Genomic DNA, 15,711 nt, shown 5'->3' on the forward strand with positions numbered 1-15,711 from the left:
CAGAGACTATAATGCCTGTTGTTCATCACGTTAAAGATACCTTAGTATTTTTTCGACCTTACCGATTTCATTGCACTTTGTGACAATGTTGTTGGATGATCATGATTCTGGAAATGTGCTATTTCCAGTAACGTTCGTAGCTTTGTATTTCACGTTTCGTATGCTACCATACGGCCAATCAAGGTTTCAAGGCTTCAACAATTAAAATTAGTATCGAAACTGTAATTCTCGTTAATAATATAGCTTTCAGTAGCCAGGAGGGTATAATTTCAGTACTCGAAAGAATAGTCTTTTACTACTCGACTCGAATCATTAAAATTAATACTCGATTCAGATTCGAGTACTCGAATCATTGTGCCCAGCCCTAGTCAGAATCCGATTTCACATAATAATCAATAATCATGTATCCAAGGCGGAATCTGTTACCGTGATAAATTTTGAGATCATTTACTTCGCTTGGAAGAGTCGCCTCTAACGTCTGCCGGGCGTTTTTATTTTATTACTGATCGTCCCGCTCAAATATTCGTGCAAATGAATTAAGCTCACATCATATTAGCGCAACAATGGCGTAGGCCGTAGGGAAACAATACCTGACAGCACTGGCCTGTGGCCATGCGTCGCATTATCGGGAGTGATCTGAATTTCATCGTTTTAAATACCGTTGGATGTTTTTATCATTTTCTCGGTAATGTCCATTCTCGGTCGTGCCTTTCTCGGTAATGTTCATTCTCGGTATTGCACATGTAGCCTACGCACATTATTGGTAATGTCCATTCTCGGCCGTGTCCATCTCGGTAATAGCATCCTCGGTATTGACCGGACTTGAAATATTGCGACAAAATAAGCTGCAGGCTACCACCCCCTCAAAATCGCCTAGGAATGTGAAAGTCAGCATTGTTAGCCTGCGTACACGTAGGCTACAACCACAGCGCAGATCAACAATGACCAGGTGAGGTATAGATGGATTTGCCTCACCTACTATTAGCTAACAATTCGACAATCCCAGCGCAGCTTTACAATGCGCTATATCGACTTTGCAAACCGACGGTGCATTATGAATTGTGTAGATGCGACGGCCAACCTATGTAGTGCAGAACAGATACATTCCCTTTCTGATATATCTGTCATGTACTGTACAATTGTACATTCTATCCATACGTGTACCTTAAATTGTGGACATGTCGTATCTTCTTGTGTACGCTGCTTGCGAAGAGTGCTAATGTGGTTACAAGAAACAAGTCGCTAACTGAATCTGCTATCTACTATTCAGTTCGGTCCATTAGCAATTTTTATGAGTTCAATACACCGCAAAATTTGCGATGCAATAAAAATATAGGAAGGTGTCGAAACGACTTGGAGTAGTCTTTGGAATCAGACGCCCACCTCGGTATATAATATATTCGTAAACCTGTCTCTAAATGGTCAGCTCCCCACCAGTCACCAACCATGAATCTCACTGGTATGCGGCATACGCTTAGGCCCACGTGATACCTAGGAATTTTTGCACAAGACGACATATTTTTTACGTTAAAGCAAGTATTACAACAAGCAGCACCCGGCAACTTAACTTTGATACTGGGATGACTTTCCCGCTCAAAACATGCAATTTCCGGGTATCGCAATGCAAGTTTTCTTCGTCGTTTTTGTATCGTTTGGTGTTCGCATTTTCACAAAATATGTACTGGAATAGGACTCTACGAAGTAGGCAACCGCAACGTACGTACATCTGCTAGGAATCATAGAATTTGGTCATCACGGTAAAGACACAGACAGCTGCTTCCTCAACAACACCAGTCTGCCCACGCTTTCCACGCAAATCTCAGATACGTATTGAATCGTTTATTGTCAAGCCGTAATCGAAGACGGTTCGCCTCTGTAAATCTACCATAGAAACAGTATGTGGAGACGGCACAGATAAAATCTTTAGTCAGACTTTAAGAGCAGTACAAAATAATCCCTTCCCCATTTAGGACAAAATATCAGGCTAAAAACTAGTCAGAACATGTCCAACCCTAAGCAAATGTACGGCTACTGAAAAGCGGGAAAATGAAATGCCTTATAGTCGGTGCGCTCGCGACAAGGAAAAATGACGTGCTTCGAAGGCGAATGTCACCACTGGTGTCAATTGCAGACTTTTTGCACCAATCAATTTAAGGTTAACATACGAAAAATACCTTCAACGATTAGTGGTAGGAACACAGGAATGGTCATGGTGATAATTAGATATACACAACAGTACTGTAACTTCAGACATAACATACGTTCAGTTAATCCGTCATGCATACAGAGCAAATACAGAGATCTATTCGTAACTATGTCGCCACCTAGTGAACAAATGAATAAACTAGTCGGTCTTCTGCGCTCACTGTTAACGCGGTCTGTTGTGCTGCCAAATTCAAACAGGCACAAACAGATTTACACGAATAAAACGCTATACGATCCACAGACGAAAATAAAGGGCAGGGATTTCAACATCCAGTAACAACACAACACGCTCGCCGCGTAAGACTCGCTAAAAAGTACAAAGACAAAATAATCCCAATATATTAATGACGATATTGTGATCACACATATGTTTTTGACTAGATAATCTACGGTAGATTAGATAGCGCATAGTGACTGATATCGATGTAGTAGAACCTTCTTCTCGGAAGGGTACTCGTTAGAAGAGCTCATTGAATGAACATGCAGCGTAGTGGGCCACCGAGAGCTAATAAGCACAATGAAAAAAGGGATATTGCAAACCATAACACGTATCGCGTAATCAAGAACGCGTCGGCGCGTTCAAAAGTTAAAATCGTAAAACTCGCAATTTATAATCGAAACCGGTTCTCTTCCGAAGACTCGCTTTCGGCGTCTTCGTTATCGGCCGCGTTCGGCACGACCGGAGCCCTTACGTAATCCGGAGCTTTCTTTCCGTTTACCACGTCCTTGTCGATGCAGACGCCGATGATGTCGCTACCCGGGACTTCAAACATGGCGTCGAGCAGTAGCTTTTCCTGTGTGAAAAATGCACGACTACGTGATGGCAGACTCGCACAACTAGACAATTCCAGCTGTCTATTAGACTAATTGAAGTGAAAGTTCCAATCTAATTTGAGAAATGTTCCATGCTCCCATTTTGGTTCATATCTAATTTCCAGTTTTCTTGAAAATGCTACTGCTATACGAGAACTGTATAGTGCGAAACGAGCCAAGTTTGGTGTACACACAACTCTAATCCAGAGGTGGTCAACATTTTCGGTATTCGCGGCCACATTTCGATTACTCACGTAGCCTAAGGCCCCATTCCAGGGCATAGCCGTTATAAACTAACTGGATGCCAAATACCCTTGTTAAACTGCCCATGTCCGTTTCCGGTGAACTCCGGACTAATCTACTTTTTGATATCGACGTACTATATGCACCGAAATCGCGAGTGGTCATGTTATGAATAGCCACTGGGACACAATATGATCGCGATTTTTTCAGATTCACGAATGAATTTCGTCATTGATATTAGTAGTTTAACCGGTAGTGTTATAAATGATGATGCAGCTGCGGGTGGGCCAATTGTCTTCAGTAGCATGCTGTTACTTCTTGACCTCCCATCACCATTGTACATATAGTAAAATATATATTGGAATTGCCCAAACATAGCACAAACAAATTTCATTCGTGAGGAGCACATCTCACACGATTCCAAGTTGATATTTGTATATGTGGCTTGGGGCGCACCATATTTCTCGGCCCTGTGGATATAAGGCTGTATCAGCTGTACCAGCTGTATCAACTGTATCAGCTGTATCACTCTGTGGATATAAAGCTGTATTATCCTGTGGATATAAAGTTGTATCAGCTGTATCACCCTGTGGATATAAAGCTGTATCAGCTGTATCACCCTGTGGATATAAAGCTGTATCAGCTATCAGCTGTAACACGGCTCTATCAGCTGTATCACTCTACCTGTATGGAATCGGTGTCTTGTGTTCAAACAATTCTTGATTTTTTTATTATTTTTTTTAATTACTTTAACTTTGAGAATCATTGCTGCTCCCATATTATAGAAAAACCATACCGAGATTCACCCAGGTATCACTCTGCAATTAGTATCAGGTCTACAGAGGTGGTCAAAGTAGTCACCGTCGCTACTCAAGTAGAAGTAGAAGTAGCGCCGGAATTTCTACTCAAGTAGAAGTAGAAGTGGGGATTCACAAGTAAGTAAGTAAGTAGGTATTCTACGCATATTTTTGCCTACAAAACTGAAAACTGCCTAGTAGAATTAGAAGTAGTCTAAAATCATAACTACTTTAAAAGTAGTCTGAGTAGGCAAAATCTACTTGAAGTACCTCAAAAAGTAGAAGTACTTCGTTACTGACCACCTCTGCAGGTCTATACTATGTTTGGGTTGCGCGAAATAGTCTAGTAGGCTGTCACATATTTAGTGAGTCAGCTCTTCTCGCCTACACGCGCGAAGAAAGAGAAATTTCTATATTTCATGATTGAGTCGGTCAATATATGATCGGGAATTGCATATAGATTGCTATCAATTTTTTTAACGTCTCTCTGCTCACGTAATCTAATTTAGGCTACCGGCCGGTAGAGCTGAGTGAGGTGTGTTTGAAAAGGTAGGACTCCTCGAATAATAACAAAACAGCACTTCGTCAGGCTCCCCAAAAACCTTGAATCTTGGGCTCTTATAGGGTGATAAACCGTCCCCCATCACGTTGTTCGCTTTTGCCACGAAATTATTGTTGTAATGTTTAGTGAGCCAGCGTGAAGCGCAAAAATTTTCAATAATTCATGATAAAATCGGCTTATAAGATCGGGATACAGCTGATACAGCTGTGATACAGCTGATACAGCTTTATATCCACAGGGTGATACAGCTGATACAGCTTTATATCCACAGGGTGATACAGCTTTATATCCACAGCGTGATACAGTTTTATATCCACAGAGTGATACAGCTGATACAGCTTTATATCCACAGGGTGATACAGCTGATACAGCTTTATATCCACAGGGTGATACAGCTGATACAGCTGATACAGCTTTATATCCACAGGGCCATATTTCTCTGCTGTTCGTATCTGTACTGTGGGGCTCAGATTGCAAAGGGCGCTACTATATTAAAATCAAAAAATAAAGTCACATTGAATTGGGGGTCAATCCGGAAATTAAATTTGCATGTAGACGGCGGCCAACTCACCAGCATGGATCGCAATCCTCTGGCGCCGGTTTTCCTCTCAAGGGCCATGTTCGCTATGGCTTCGAGTGCGCACGGTGTGATGGCCAAATCCGCTTTGTCCATATGAAAAAGCGACTGTAAAACGAATTGTGGTAATGAAAGACGTAGTAGTGGCAAAGAGAAACAACAATTACACAAGAATTCGTCTCATAGTAGAGGTTGTGGTACAAGCCTATCAAGTAGCAAAAGGAAACAAAATACTGACCAAGGAAACTATGCCAGATCGTCGAATAAATTCTGAATGCAGTGACTTATTTACTTGTTTACTTGTTATTAACTAGTAGAGATTTGGAAATAACATAGCATATCGACAATCGTATCACCAAATATGAAACAGTATCGGCAACGTTAATTTTGTTATGGACACAACGGAAAGTATCATTAACCTGAAGGTCCAATTGTCGTTCTGGGGTATCATAACTCTATCTTCTCCTTTAATATATTGTTTTGCGCTTCTAAGGTTGTTTCAACAGGTTTTTGTTCGTGAATGATACGTCAGCGTACCTTAGGGCTAGCTCACTAGTCCAAGCTAACCTAACCCAAGCAAAACCCAAAATTAACCAGAGCTGCAACCAAGGCCAAACCTAACCGTAAGCATTCGTCAGCAAAATATACATACGAAGCACACAAACCTGAAACTGCTGCACGATAGCGTTCTTCGGTTCTGTCAATATAAGCATGAGATGTTCTGCGGTAAGACTATGAAGCGCAACGGTGATTGGCAATCGACCGACAAATTCCGGAATCATCCCAAACTCGATTAGGTCCCTGCGGAAACGATAAATATCTCAATCAAAAATGGTACAGCTTGCAATTTTGAAAGCAGCCACCTTTGATAAACCGTTAAAAGCATGCACGACACTTACATGAATCTACTTTTTAACTATTTACTCAACTACTCTACAGACGTTCCATTGTCTATTTCCACAAGAGGTAGTCTTGACATGTCTTGGGAAATAGCCGCGTACGGTCAAAGATTGTTTTCGCGACACAACACGATTGCAAAACATTGCAATGTCAACTCTTATATTCATGTTCCCTATATTCAAACCTCGCTTCCGTCGCGTGCAATAAAGCATCTCTCTCCAAGTTCTCTTGCACGGTCGTCGCCGCTTTACTTTCAAAGCCGAGACCGAATGATTCGACATCAGTCGTATTTGACGTCGTCTCGCTGTCTCTCTGTTTGAAGCCCAACGACTGCAAGATAGGACGTGAGGTTAGGATGATGTTGGGTTAAAACCGGAAAACCGTTATGCAGAGACACCGTATATAAATTAACACTTGGCGTGCCTAGTTCTTTGGCGATTTCCCGCACAGATTTTAGTCGTACGTAAACCGAAATGCAAAACAAAAGAAGAGGGATGGATATGTATTGGCGATGTCATAATATGCTTGGCAGTGTGACGATTTACTATCGTCAAGGGTCGGGCTGGGCTAAGTCAGAGGGCGGGTATGGTTTGGTTCAGCAGATTTTGCATGAGTGAAATCAGGGGGCTAGGGTTGGGATCTGTAATATATTAGGGGTTAGGCTGGGCCATACCGCCGCTGTGTGAGTGAGCACTTTAAATTCATGTCCATTAATTAATTATAGGAAAAAACATCAAATTTTAAATCGACTTAAAAGCTTTTTTCTGCATGATGTCGGAATATAGAGTTCACGTTCTACTTCATATTGTACGAAACTGTTTAAAAGTAGCCTACAACTCGCTACAGAGACTTTTAAAATAGACTTTGTTAAATTCTGACAGTGCAATTAAACGACAATTGGCAGTATATGGAAAACATCAAGTATTTCTTTCCAACCACAGTTAACCATCACAATCAAGTCAATGAGCTTTGCGAGCTTCGCCTTGTAGAAACTTCAATGGAACCGCGTATAAACATCTGATATCAAAACGGCAGCATGGAATGAAGTTTTCGATATTACCTTTGAATTGAATAAATTCGTTTTAGGGTGAATATTGAAGGTTCCCCGGTCCGCAAGCTCAAAAAGGTTGAGAAACCCTAATCTAACGAGTACGCTGAGGTGGTCAAAGTAGTGCATCGTTGGTAGAAATAATGGTAATGTACATTTCCGCTCAAGTTATAATAGTATTTGAAAAAGTAAGTAATCTAGGACTAGTTTGCATAAAAACTGAAAAGCGTCACATAGTACTTGTATTCTTAAAACATAACCACTCAAGTAAGTAATGCAAGTTGGCATAAACCTGTTAGAGAACTCAAAAAAACTTTAGGTAGACCACTTCATTACTGACCACTTCTGCAAGCACCATTATGAAAGCGGCGATCAAACGGCAGTACCTTCACGTTTTTCCTCTTCCCGATAATCTTTTCCACGCCGTTGAACGCGCCGGACGCCACAAAAAGAATATTGGTGGTGTCGACGGCCACCGTTTCCCCTCTCAACTTTCTCGAATTACGCTCCGGCACGTTCACGACCGTGCCTTCCAGCATCTTCAGCAGGCCCTGCAAAAAAGAAAGCGCAAAGTCACGAAACGCGTCTCCACATAACAGGCAGATCGCGTCACCTGCTGCACCCCTTCGCCGCCTACGTCGCGAAGCTGGTGTACGCCGGGCACGCAGCTGATCTTGTCCACTTCATCGAGAAAAACGATGCCTGAAATCCACATGAGCTCAGTGACGAAGTACATCTACTTTTTACGAGTACTCGAGCGGTTATGTTATGATTACTTGTAGCAGAAGTCTCCGCGATGGAATCAAAACAGCTTGCGTCCATTTTTCAAAATTTGAGATAGCCATGATTTTGTAAATCTTTCCCTGCCATATCGGCCATGTTTATGTTTATCCCAATGATTGAAAGTCAAATATGGCCGATATATTGCCGAAATAAAATGAAACTTTACAAAGAGTTAATTTTCCCAAATATGTAAAATTTACCTAAGCTACTTTGATTGCAGAGCGACGAAGTGGTCCGTAATGCTAATGAAGTACTTCTACTTTTTAGTAGCACTAAAATAGTTTTCTCGCATTACTCACTCGAGTGGTTACGTTTCCACACTACTTCCGCTTTTTACAATTTTGATTTTGAAAATTAGAAAGTAACAGAGGAAAAATTTGCATCGCTTTTATTGGTGCAGTAGTCAGAAAAATTACCCCTGCATCACGGTGACTAAATATATTTGGAAAATGCAGTAGTCATTTTGCGTTAGTCGCATCTCGCAATTTCGAAAGTGTACGATTACCTGCTAAAAGTGTTCGACCCCATGACTATTGCCTACTTTTTGAAACTACTTACAAGTACTTTTCAGACCTTCCATTTTCTAATGCCCCTTGAAGTTGTTTTGACATGTCTTGAAAATCACTATTCGACTTGCAATTAAGCAGACATTTACGGCGTTACTTCACAATTTACGACGTTTCTTCTACTTCGACTTGACTAGCAACAGAGAATACCATCTATCACAGAGGTGGCCATCGTTTTCGGCGAAAAGGACCACATTAGATTTACGAACCATTGCGCGGGACACTTGAATGTTGACGACATTTTATTAGTCGTCCGAAAAGAGCGAACCGGATCAGGTATCGGTGAAAACAAGACTTATCTTAATACCGATCAAAATTGATACCTATTACGTCATGAAAACTCAGCGTGCTTTTATGTTCTAGCCACGCGAAGAGCGAAAATTCTGCTAAGATAATGAATGAATTCATTCAATAATATTGTTGCTTGAATATATTCCGGGTTGCCTCTGCACACCGCTAGGTTGATTTGGCCAGGACAGGATTATTAGACGCTTGGACATATCAATATTGAAGATTTTAGCGAACATGCGTCCATCATTTTGTGTCAAGGTTTCATCGTCGACGATCTTTCTACGCGTGCACATGCGAAGTCGTATGTTGGACGACACGTTCTTTCATAATTGCAAATATAGTTAGACTCAACTCTGGAGAGGGTACCAATACTAAAAGCAAGAAACCGAGTGACAATAAATCGTGTGAAATTCTAAGAAAAATTTCAAGTCGAATAAATCTGCCGCGAAATATTCTAATTTATGGTCGTGCACGCTGATCTACGACCTAAATCGTCGCTGACTAAGCTAATACGTCGAACTGATATATCTTAGCCATCAACATCCCAAATTTCACGGTCAGGTTAATCAAATTTTTGGTTGGCCTTACAATATCACAATAAATTACACGGGTAATAATTTTTTGATAATATGAATAATTTCGAAAATTACCTCGCAGGCCACACGGGTTGACTGCGCCTGATTTATTACCAGCTCCAGTTGGTCATCAAAACGCAGTTGCGAACACTAGAAATCGCCTTCGGCCCATTAAGGTCAATATATGCAAGGCGACAAAATCTCTGAAACGGCGATCAAAATGAAATTAACCTTGTTGTCCGCGCTCCACGCTGCCGTTGGCGTCGTGCAGAAGTTTGCCGATCACCGATTCGATATCTTCCCCGACGTAGCCCGCTTGTGTTAGCGTCGTGCAGTCGCAAATTGCAAACGGGACGTCTAAACAGCGCGCCAATGTCTGCGCGAGCAGAGTCTTTCCTGAAACAATACTCGTACTGTACTGGCGGGAACGGAACACGAGCAAAAAGTATTCAAAACCACGACAGTGATATTCAAAGGGTTGCAAATTTTAGCGAAAGTACACGAAATCGATCGAAAATTCCAGTGTACACTCTCACACAGGAATGACCAGGATCGGAGTACTTCTACTTTTTCCAAGTACTACTTTCTCAAGTGGTTACATTTTTAGGCTAATACTTTTACTTCTACTTGAACAGTTTTTTAGGAAAATCTACTCACTTTCAACAATTTGGATTTAATTTAACAATTTAGTTCAGTATCAGTTTGCATCACTTCTGTGAGAGAAGTTGACGTAAAAACCGCGTGAAACAGCTTTTGTATCACATTCACAGAAACTTTTTAATGTCTATTTGAACATTGTTCCTCCTTTCAGTGTCATTAGTCAGTTTGCATTCACAAAGTGACAAAGACACATATTGCAAATTCGGAAGCAGCCTTCTCTGATCAACTTGAAAAGCATGCGACCCATCAAACAAATCTCTTATCCCATCCAGAATGTGCTGATCATTACAATGACAGTCAATTTTCTATACTTGCTCGTGGCCGTTCTCTTTTTCATTTAAAGGTCCTGGAATCTACGATCATAAAGCTACGAAAGCCGATTCTCTGTCGCCAGAAGGAACGCCTCTACACTCTTGGAATATTTCATTAATGTTATGTGTTTTCGGTTATTTATAACCGAATATGTACTCGTTAACGTTTGTTTTGTACAGTTACTACCGTATCTTGCCCGTCTACTAGTTGTTTGTTTTTGTTATTATTACGTCATACAGACAAAATAGTTCTTACATTTCGAATTTGATTCACCCTATCACTGACATTTCGCTACTGATGCGGGTCAGTCGAAAAGCTTTTAGCGAATAAATTACCAATATGAAGTTATTGTTTGGCGTAAATCTACTTTTGAAACTAACCACTTGGGTACATGTCCGGCCTTTCATTTTCTACTTGAAGTAATTTTCAGCTGTCTGGGAAATCATTACTTGTACTTGTCTATATATTTACAGCATTACTTCTACTTCTAGACGAGTAACAACGCTGACTATACATTGACACCCTATGACTGTACAGCGCACGCAACATTATCAAAAGACCTAGTTTGAAAAAGTCAAATACATACTAAAATACGAACCTGAACCAGTAGGTCCGAGAAGGAGTATATTGCTCTTTTCCAAAACGATTTTTTGCTCGGAATCGTTCCCGATCGCTTCCGCGATTCCTTTCGGTTTCATCCTGCCCCCAGCGCGGGGCCTGTTATCGCTAAACAGTTCATCGTGTACCGAACCCGTGTTTGGAGCTTTACCGAGGCTGTTGCCGGGTATAATACCGGTCATGTGCAGGATGTCTGGAATGCCGCAAAGAGATGAGAAAATAGCACAGAAATGTGAGCAGTATCGAAATTGGGACATGCAGAGAAACGGGAGGAGAAACGTCACTTATCGATATATTTGAACACCTCTAGGTCAACAACAGGCAAGAAAATGGTACCAACGCATTTTTGAAAGCCTAGTTCAAGATTAGGAGAGCAAAGTTCACCGCTTGTAATTCCTTTATGATGCTGTTTTGATACATGGTACAGCACAGAAACTCGTGTTGCCCTGAAGACATATTCACTCACCAGCCCTGACACATGTGTCATCACAATTAATCCATAAGGAGTCGAATTGTTTTTAAAGCCTACTAGCCTGATCCGTGATCCCCTCAAATTACTCATTACTGGAAAAATGCATATCCTTAATGATAACCGAAAATGAATTCACAAAACAGAATAAAAACATTCATTGGTTTGCAAACACGAATAGGCACATCATCTCAATACGCACTTGCATCATGGACAAAATAGAATGAACAATAATGTGGACTACATTGCTTGCTTGTATCATAACAACATCAGCAGCACCATACAAGAGCTATGAATGTCATTCATGGCTTGAAATTTGTGTCAAGTGCCACAACCTAATCTAAGGTGTTAACATTGAATGGCCTACGATCCGAAACATGTTGATCAATGTCAAATGTCACAAACACAGACCAGGTCTACTGTAAGTTGTAAACATTGAACAGCCTACAGTCAAACAAAGTTTGCAGTTATAGTCCATTGATCCCCCGAAAGAGTCACAACCAGCTACTTCAACCACAACACAATCAACAAAACATCGCAAATATCGATCTGAAATTATCAACCAAAACTGGTGGAATGTCAGTGTGACGCCAGTGGCTGGTCTGTTTAACACAATAACTTGGTCAAAGTACAATACAAACACACTCACCACTTGATGTGTAGCGCTGCGAGTGTCCTTCTTGGCCGTGAGAATGAGTTAATTTTGATGAGGTAGCGTTGTTGAAAATTCTTTTATAGTGGTTATATACAGCGACGGAAAGGACTTTTTTTGCGTGACTTTGACCAATTACATATCTGTCGAGATACTCGAGAATCTGTGAAATATTAACGTCCAGTAAGATTTCGTTGATTTTGGTAAAAATACGTTGTCAAACATTAACAAGATTTTAAAACAATATCAAAATGGAATGGAACAAAAGCCCGGCCTTTTTCCACAAAAGAAACTTATATATTGTAAAGTCGATACAAAACAAACAGCTGCATTGACAGGCTATTGTCGTTGCAATACGTGTAACTGAAGTCAAACTAAGCGTTACTCATTTTCACCATCAATATTGACAAGCCAGTCGAAACGCAAATTTATCAAAAGGAGACAAAACAAAAGCCCAGACATATCTCGGAGGTACTAAAATACAGCTGCATTACAGTACATGTAACCAAGGTCAAACTATGCGTTATTTCTTGTCACCATAAATATTGACAAATCTGTTGATACCGATAGGACGTAAATGATCACGTGCACGAAAGCTCTTTGTGTTTCACAAGCAATCCATCACACCAAGTTTCAACAATAGGACAAGCGTCAATTGAAATCTTGATGACCTGAGAGCACAGTACAGACCAGCAGAACACGGCACAGACCTGTTTAGGAGTAGGTGGAGGCTTGCTCTCCCATGTATTATCCTGACTTTTATGAATGTCGTGGCTTTTCTCGTCCTCATAAGCGACTTGAAAAAGCCTCCAGCATTTCTCGCAGGTTACAAATCTCGCGGCTTTACAAAGCAAGAATATGTGACAATTTTATAAAAACATGACTGCTCGAAAAAACGAACTGTGATACGTACTGTTGTCTGTGCGTTGAGTTGGATGGCCGCATTCCGGACATGCTATTTGCGTACTTCCGCTTTCGGAAGAACCGTTTCCATTCGGCCCATTTTTTGAAGACGTTATTTTATCTTTTTTAGAAGATTTTTTATCCTTGTTGCTACCGTCTTTGCCTTGGCCGTCGTTACTTGACGATGACATTGTACGGTTATGACTATCATAATGTGAGTACGGGAATCGCTGCGACATCGCGTTTCGTAATCCGAAAGTCTCTAGATTGTCGTAGTGATCGTGACATGGATTCTTGAAAGGCACAGTGCTTGAATAGGAGCATAGAGACTTTTGAAACATATCTGTAACGAAATAAATTTATTCAAGGAGTCTTTTATTTGTAATTAGGGCATACTTGATATAATGTTGTTGATTCAGCCTGATAAATGAGTAATAGTACAAATGCATTATATAGCCTAAATAGTACGTGCAGATCACATTATACTCAATGTCATTTGCATCTTCTGATGAGTGGATTCTGTTACGACTTGTAGACTACTTCTAGCTCATCAGAAAACATAGTAAAGCCCGTCGCGATACTTCTTAGCAAACTGTAACCTAGCACTCAAATTCCGCAATACTTGTGCAAAAGTGATTGATCAAGAAGGTGTTCTGTGCTCCGTCAAGAGAGAGCAAAATACCGGTGTGTCATTTTACAGCAAGTTTTGGATATGTACTTTAGGAGATTTCACATTATAGGTGTTTGGAATCGGTGTCCTGTGCTCACACTATATTTCATTTTTTAATTATTTTTTATTCAATTACTTTAACTTGGAAAATCGTCGCTGCTCCCCTGATATATCAGGCAAAAAGGCCAGCGATTCCAATCAGGAAGTGAAATAGGCCCATAGTATTATTGGGAATATACTCACTTTCATTTAATACTTTAGCTTTGCATTGCGACGTTGCACTGACAAGTTTTCCGACTCTGACAGAAATATTGCAGCTCGATCGTAGTGACACTGCCATCGTGTAGTGTTGATCAAGCAGGGCTTCAGAAATGTTTATGTGGGATTCCTTTCGATTCCAGTACTCCCGAATTTATTCCCAATAGAAAAGGGATATAGTTAAACTAGGTACTTGTACGTGAGCTATAGTTTTATTTAGACTATTAAAAGCACACTGAAAAATCAAAGAACAACAACAGCAGTTCAGGCGGTGCATTGGTTACGGTATCAAAATTAAATATCATTACTTCATTATCAAGACTCTAAAGGTCACACTTATATGATTGCCCAAGTTAGTTAGGAATGTCGAGTAAAAGCAACAGTGTGTTTGTTTGTTATGAAGGATGGCGACACGATCAGATTCATTTTTCCAAAAGCAGAACCATCGGAGTCATGCAAGCGGGTCACTACAACGACGTATTATTGATTCGCAATTTAACGATAAGGATAGATTCGAATCTAACAAAAGTTTGCAATTTAGATCAGTTGAGCTTGAATACAGACTTGCTGCAGTACGTTCCTGATTACAGAGTGCAAAACAATAACATCACTAAAGGCATAACAAATTAATCCCTCCGGCTTTGACAAACGAACCTGTCGAGTTCAAGTAGAGCTCTTTATGACAAGATAAGATTAGAGGCAGCTAAGCTTTAGACAGGCAGAGACTGCGTGATCGCCAACTAGCGACTATCTTTTTTGTAGATTAGGGACTATTGAAAACCTGGTAGCTTACTAGATCTGGTGGTAAATTTTGATACAAGCCCTACTGCCTGAATGGCTTTAGCAGATATTGTTTTGCGGTGTAACATTCCATAGCGTACCTATCACTGAGCTATATAAACACTGGAGTGCGCTACTCGCGATATTTACGTTGTCACTAGAAACAGTTGCATTGTGGGGAATAGGCTGGACGATTTAGTACAGGAGCTTATCGAAAAACGTCCAGTTTTAAAATATATTTGATTCGTATTGGGTTTGTAGTATTTTATACGAATGGAGCTTTGAATGAATAATCATCGTAACATTCAGGATTTGTTTCAGCCCAATATCTCGTGTTTATATCTGTGTTATCTGTGTATTTCGACATGTCGAAGATATAAGTGGTTTCGATTGTTCGTGGTAAAATAAGGTTGTCTATGTGTCATCGTATGTATTTTTTGTGGTTATATTCCTGATGTAGATTGCTTTACTCGTTGTATCCAGCATATTTTACGTGTACAGAAATAACCAAGCTGTCAAAAGATGTATAATGCCAGTTCAGTTATCTTTCAGATATATGTATCTATAGGAAGTAAAAGCATCTACGATTGCCAGCTTGAAGTTATTATCGGAGCGTGCCTCAGAATTACCTATCCTGGATTCAAAATCTTCATACTGCAATGGAGCTGATGTGAATGCTGTAACTGCCAGCTACGTGGTGGCTGTGAATATTGCTGATGGAGAAAATTCAGCATCATGGGACATATCAAAAGGCACTGCTGAAATCAATTGAATGCCATTGTGGTTATTCTACGTATTTATTGGTTCAGCGTATTTAAATAAATCCAAAAAAGAGAAAGTAAAGATATGTCTGCTTCTGCTATGTGTAGCGATGGGGTAGTAATTTCTGAGAAGTGACTGAATGAGTTCATTGAATGAGAGAAACAAGAAATGCATGGGTCCTTACTCAGATGTAGCTAGAATTGCCCAATTCACAGTGAAATTGAGGCTATGTTGGTTACAGCAATCTGTGCACTGTGGGAGTTCATA

General features: G+C 40.4%; 1 protein-coding gene across 1 annotated transcript; it reads right to left on the minus strand.

Moving 5' to 3' along the window:
* Positions 1 to 1,819: 1,819 nt before the first annotated feature.
* Positions 1,820 to 14,569, minus strand: LOC145433934 (ATP-dependent clpX-like chaperone, mitochondrial). Its single transcript, XM_080311189.1, has 12 exons — positions 13,888 to 14,569; positions 12,985 to 13,317; positions 12,782 to 12,912; positions 12,069 to 12,234; positions 10,931 to 11,143; positions 9,592 to 9,756; positions 7,759 to 7,847; positions 7,532 to 7,696; positions 6,282 to 6,427; positions 5,863 to 5,998; positions 5,192 to 5,305; positions 1,820 to 2,999 (listed from the first exon to the last, which is right to left on the minus strand). The coding sequence occupies exons 1-12, from the start codon at positions 13,982 to 13,984 to the stop codon at positions 2,814 to 2,816; spliced, it is 1,941 nt and encodes a 646-aa protein (XP_080167315.1). The 5' UTR covers positions 13,985 to 14,569; the 3' UTR covers positions 1,820 to 2,813.
* Positions 14,570 to 15,711: the final 1,142 nt, after the last annotated feature.

Source organism: Botryllus schlosseri, chromosome 2 (assembly GCF_051294905.1).
Source record: "Botryllus schlosseri isolate E-star chromosome 2, Bs_hap1, whole genome shotgun sequence".
Taxonomy (NCBI): Eukaryota; Metazoa; Chordata; class Ascidiacea; order Stolidobranchia; family Styelidae; genus Botryllus; species Botryllus schlosseri.

Excerpts from the sequence above, each read along its gene's own strand:
- LOC145433934 (XM_080311189.1), bottom strand. The coding sequence starts at position 13,984 with ATGGCAGTGTCACTACGATCGAGCTGCAATATTTCTGTCAGAGTCGGA. Across the intron at positions 12,913-12,984 it reads AACTCAACGCACAGACAACA|CCGCGAGATTTGTAACCTGC; the intron begins GTACGTATCACA and ends TGCTTTGTAAAG. Across the intron at positions 12,235-12,781 it reads CTCCACCTACTCCTAAACAG|ATTCTCGAGTATCTCGACAG; the intron begins GTCTGTGCCGTG and ends AATATTTCACAG.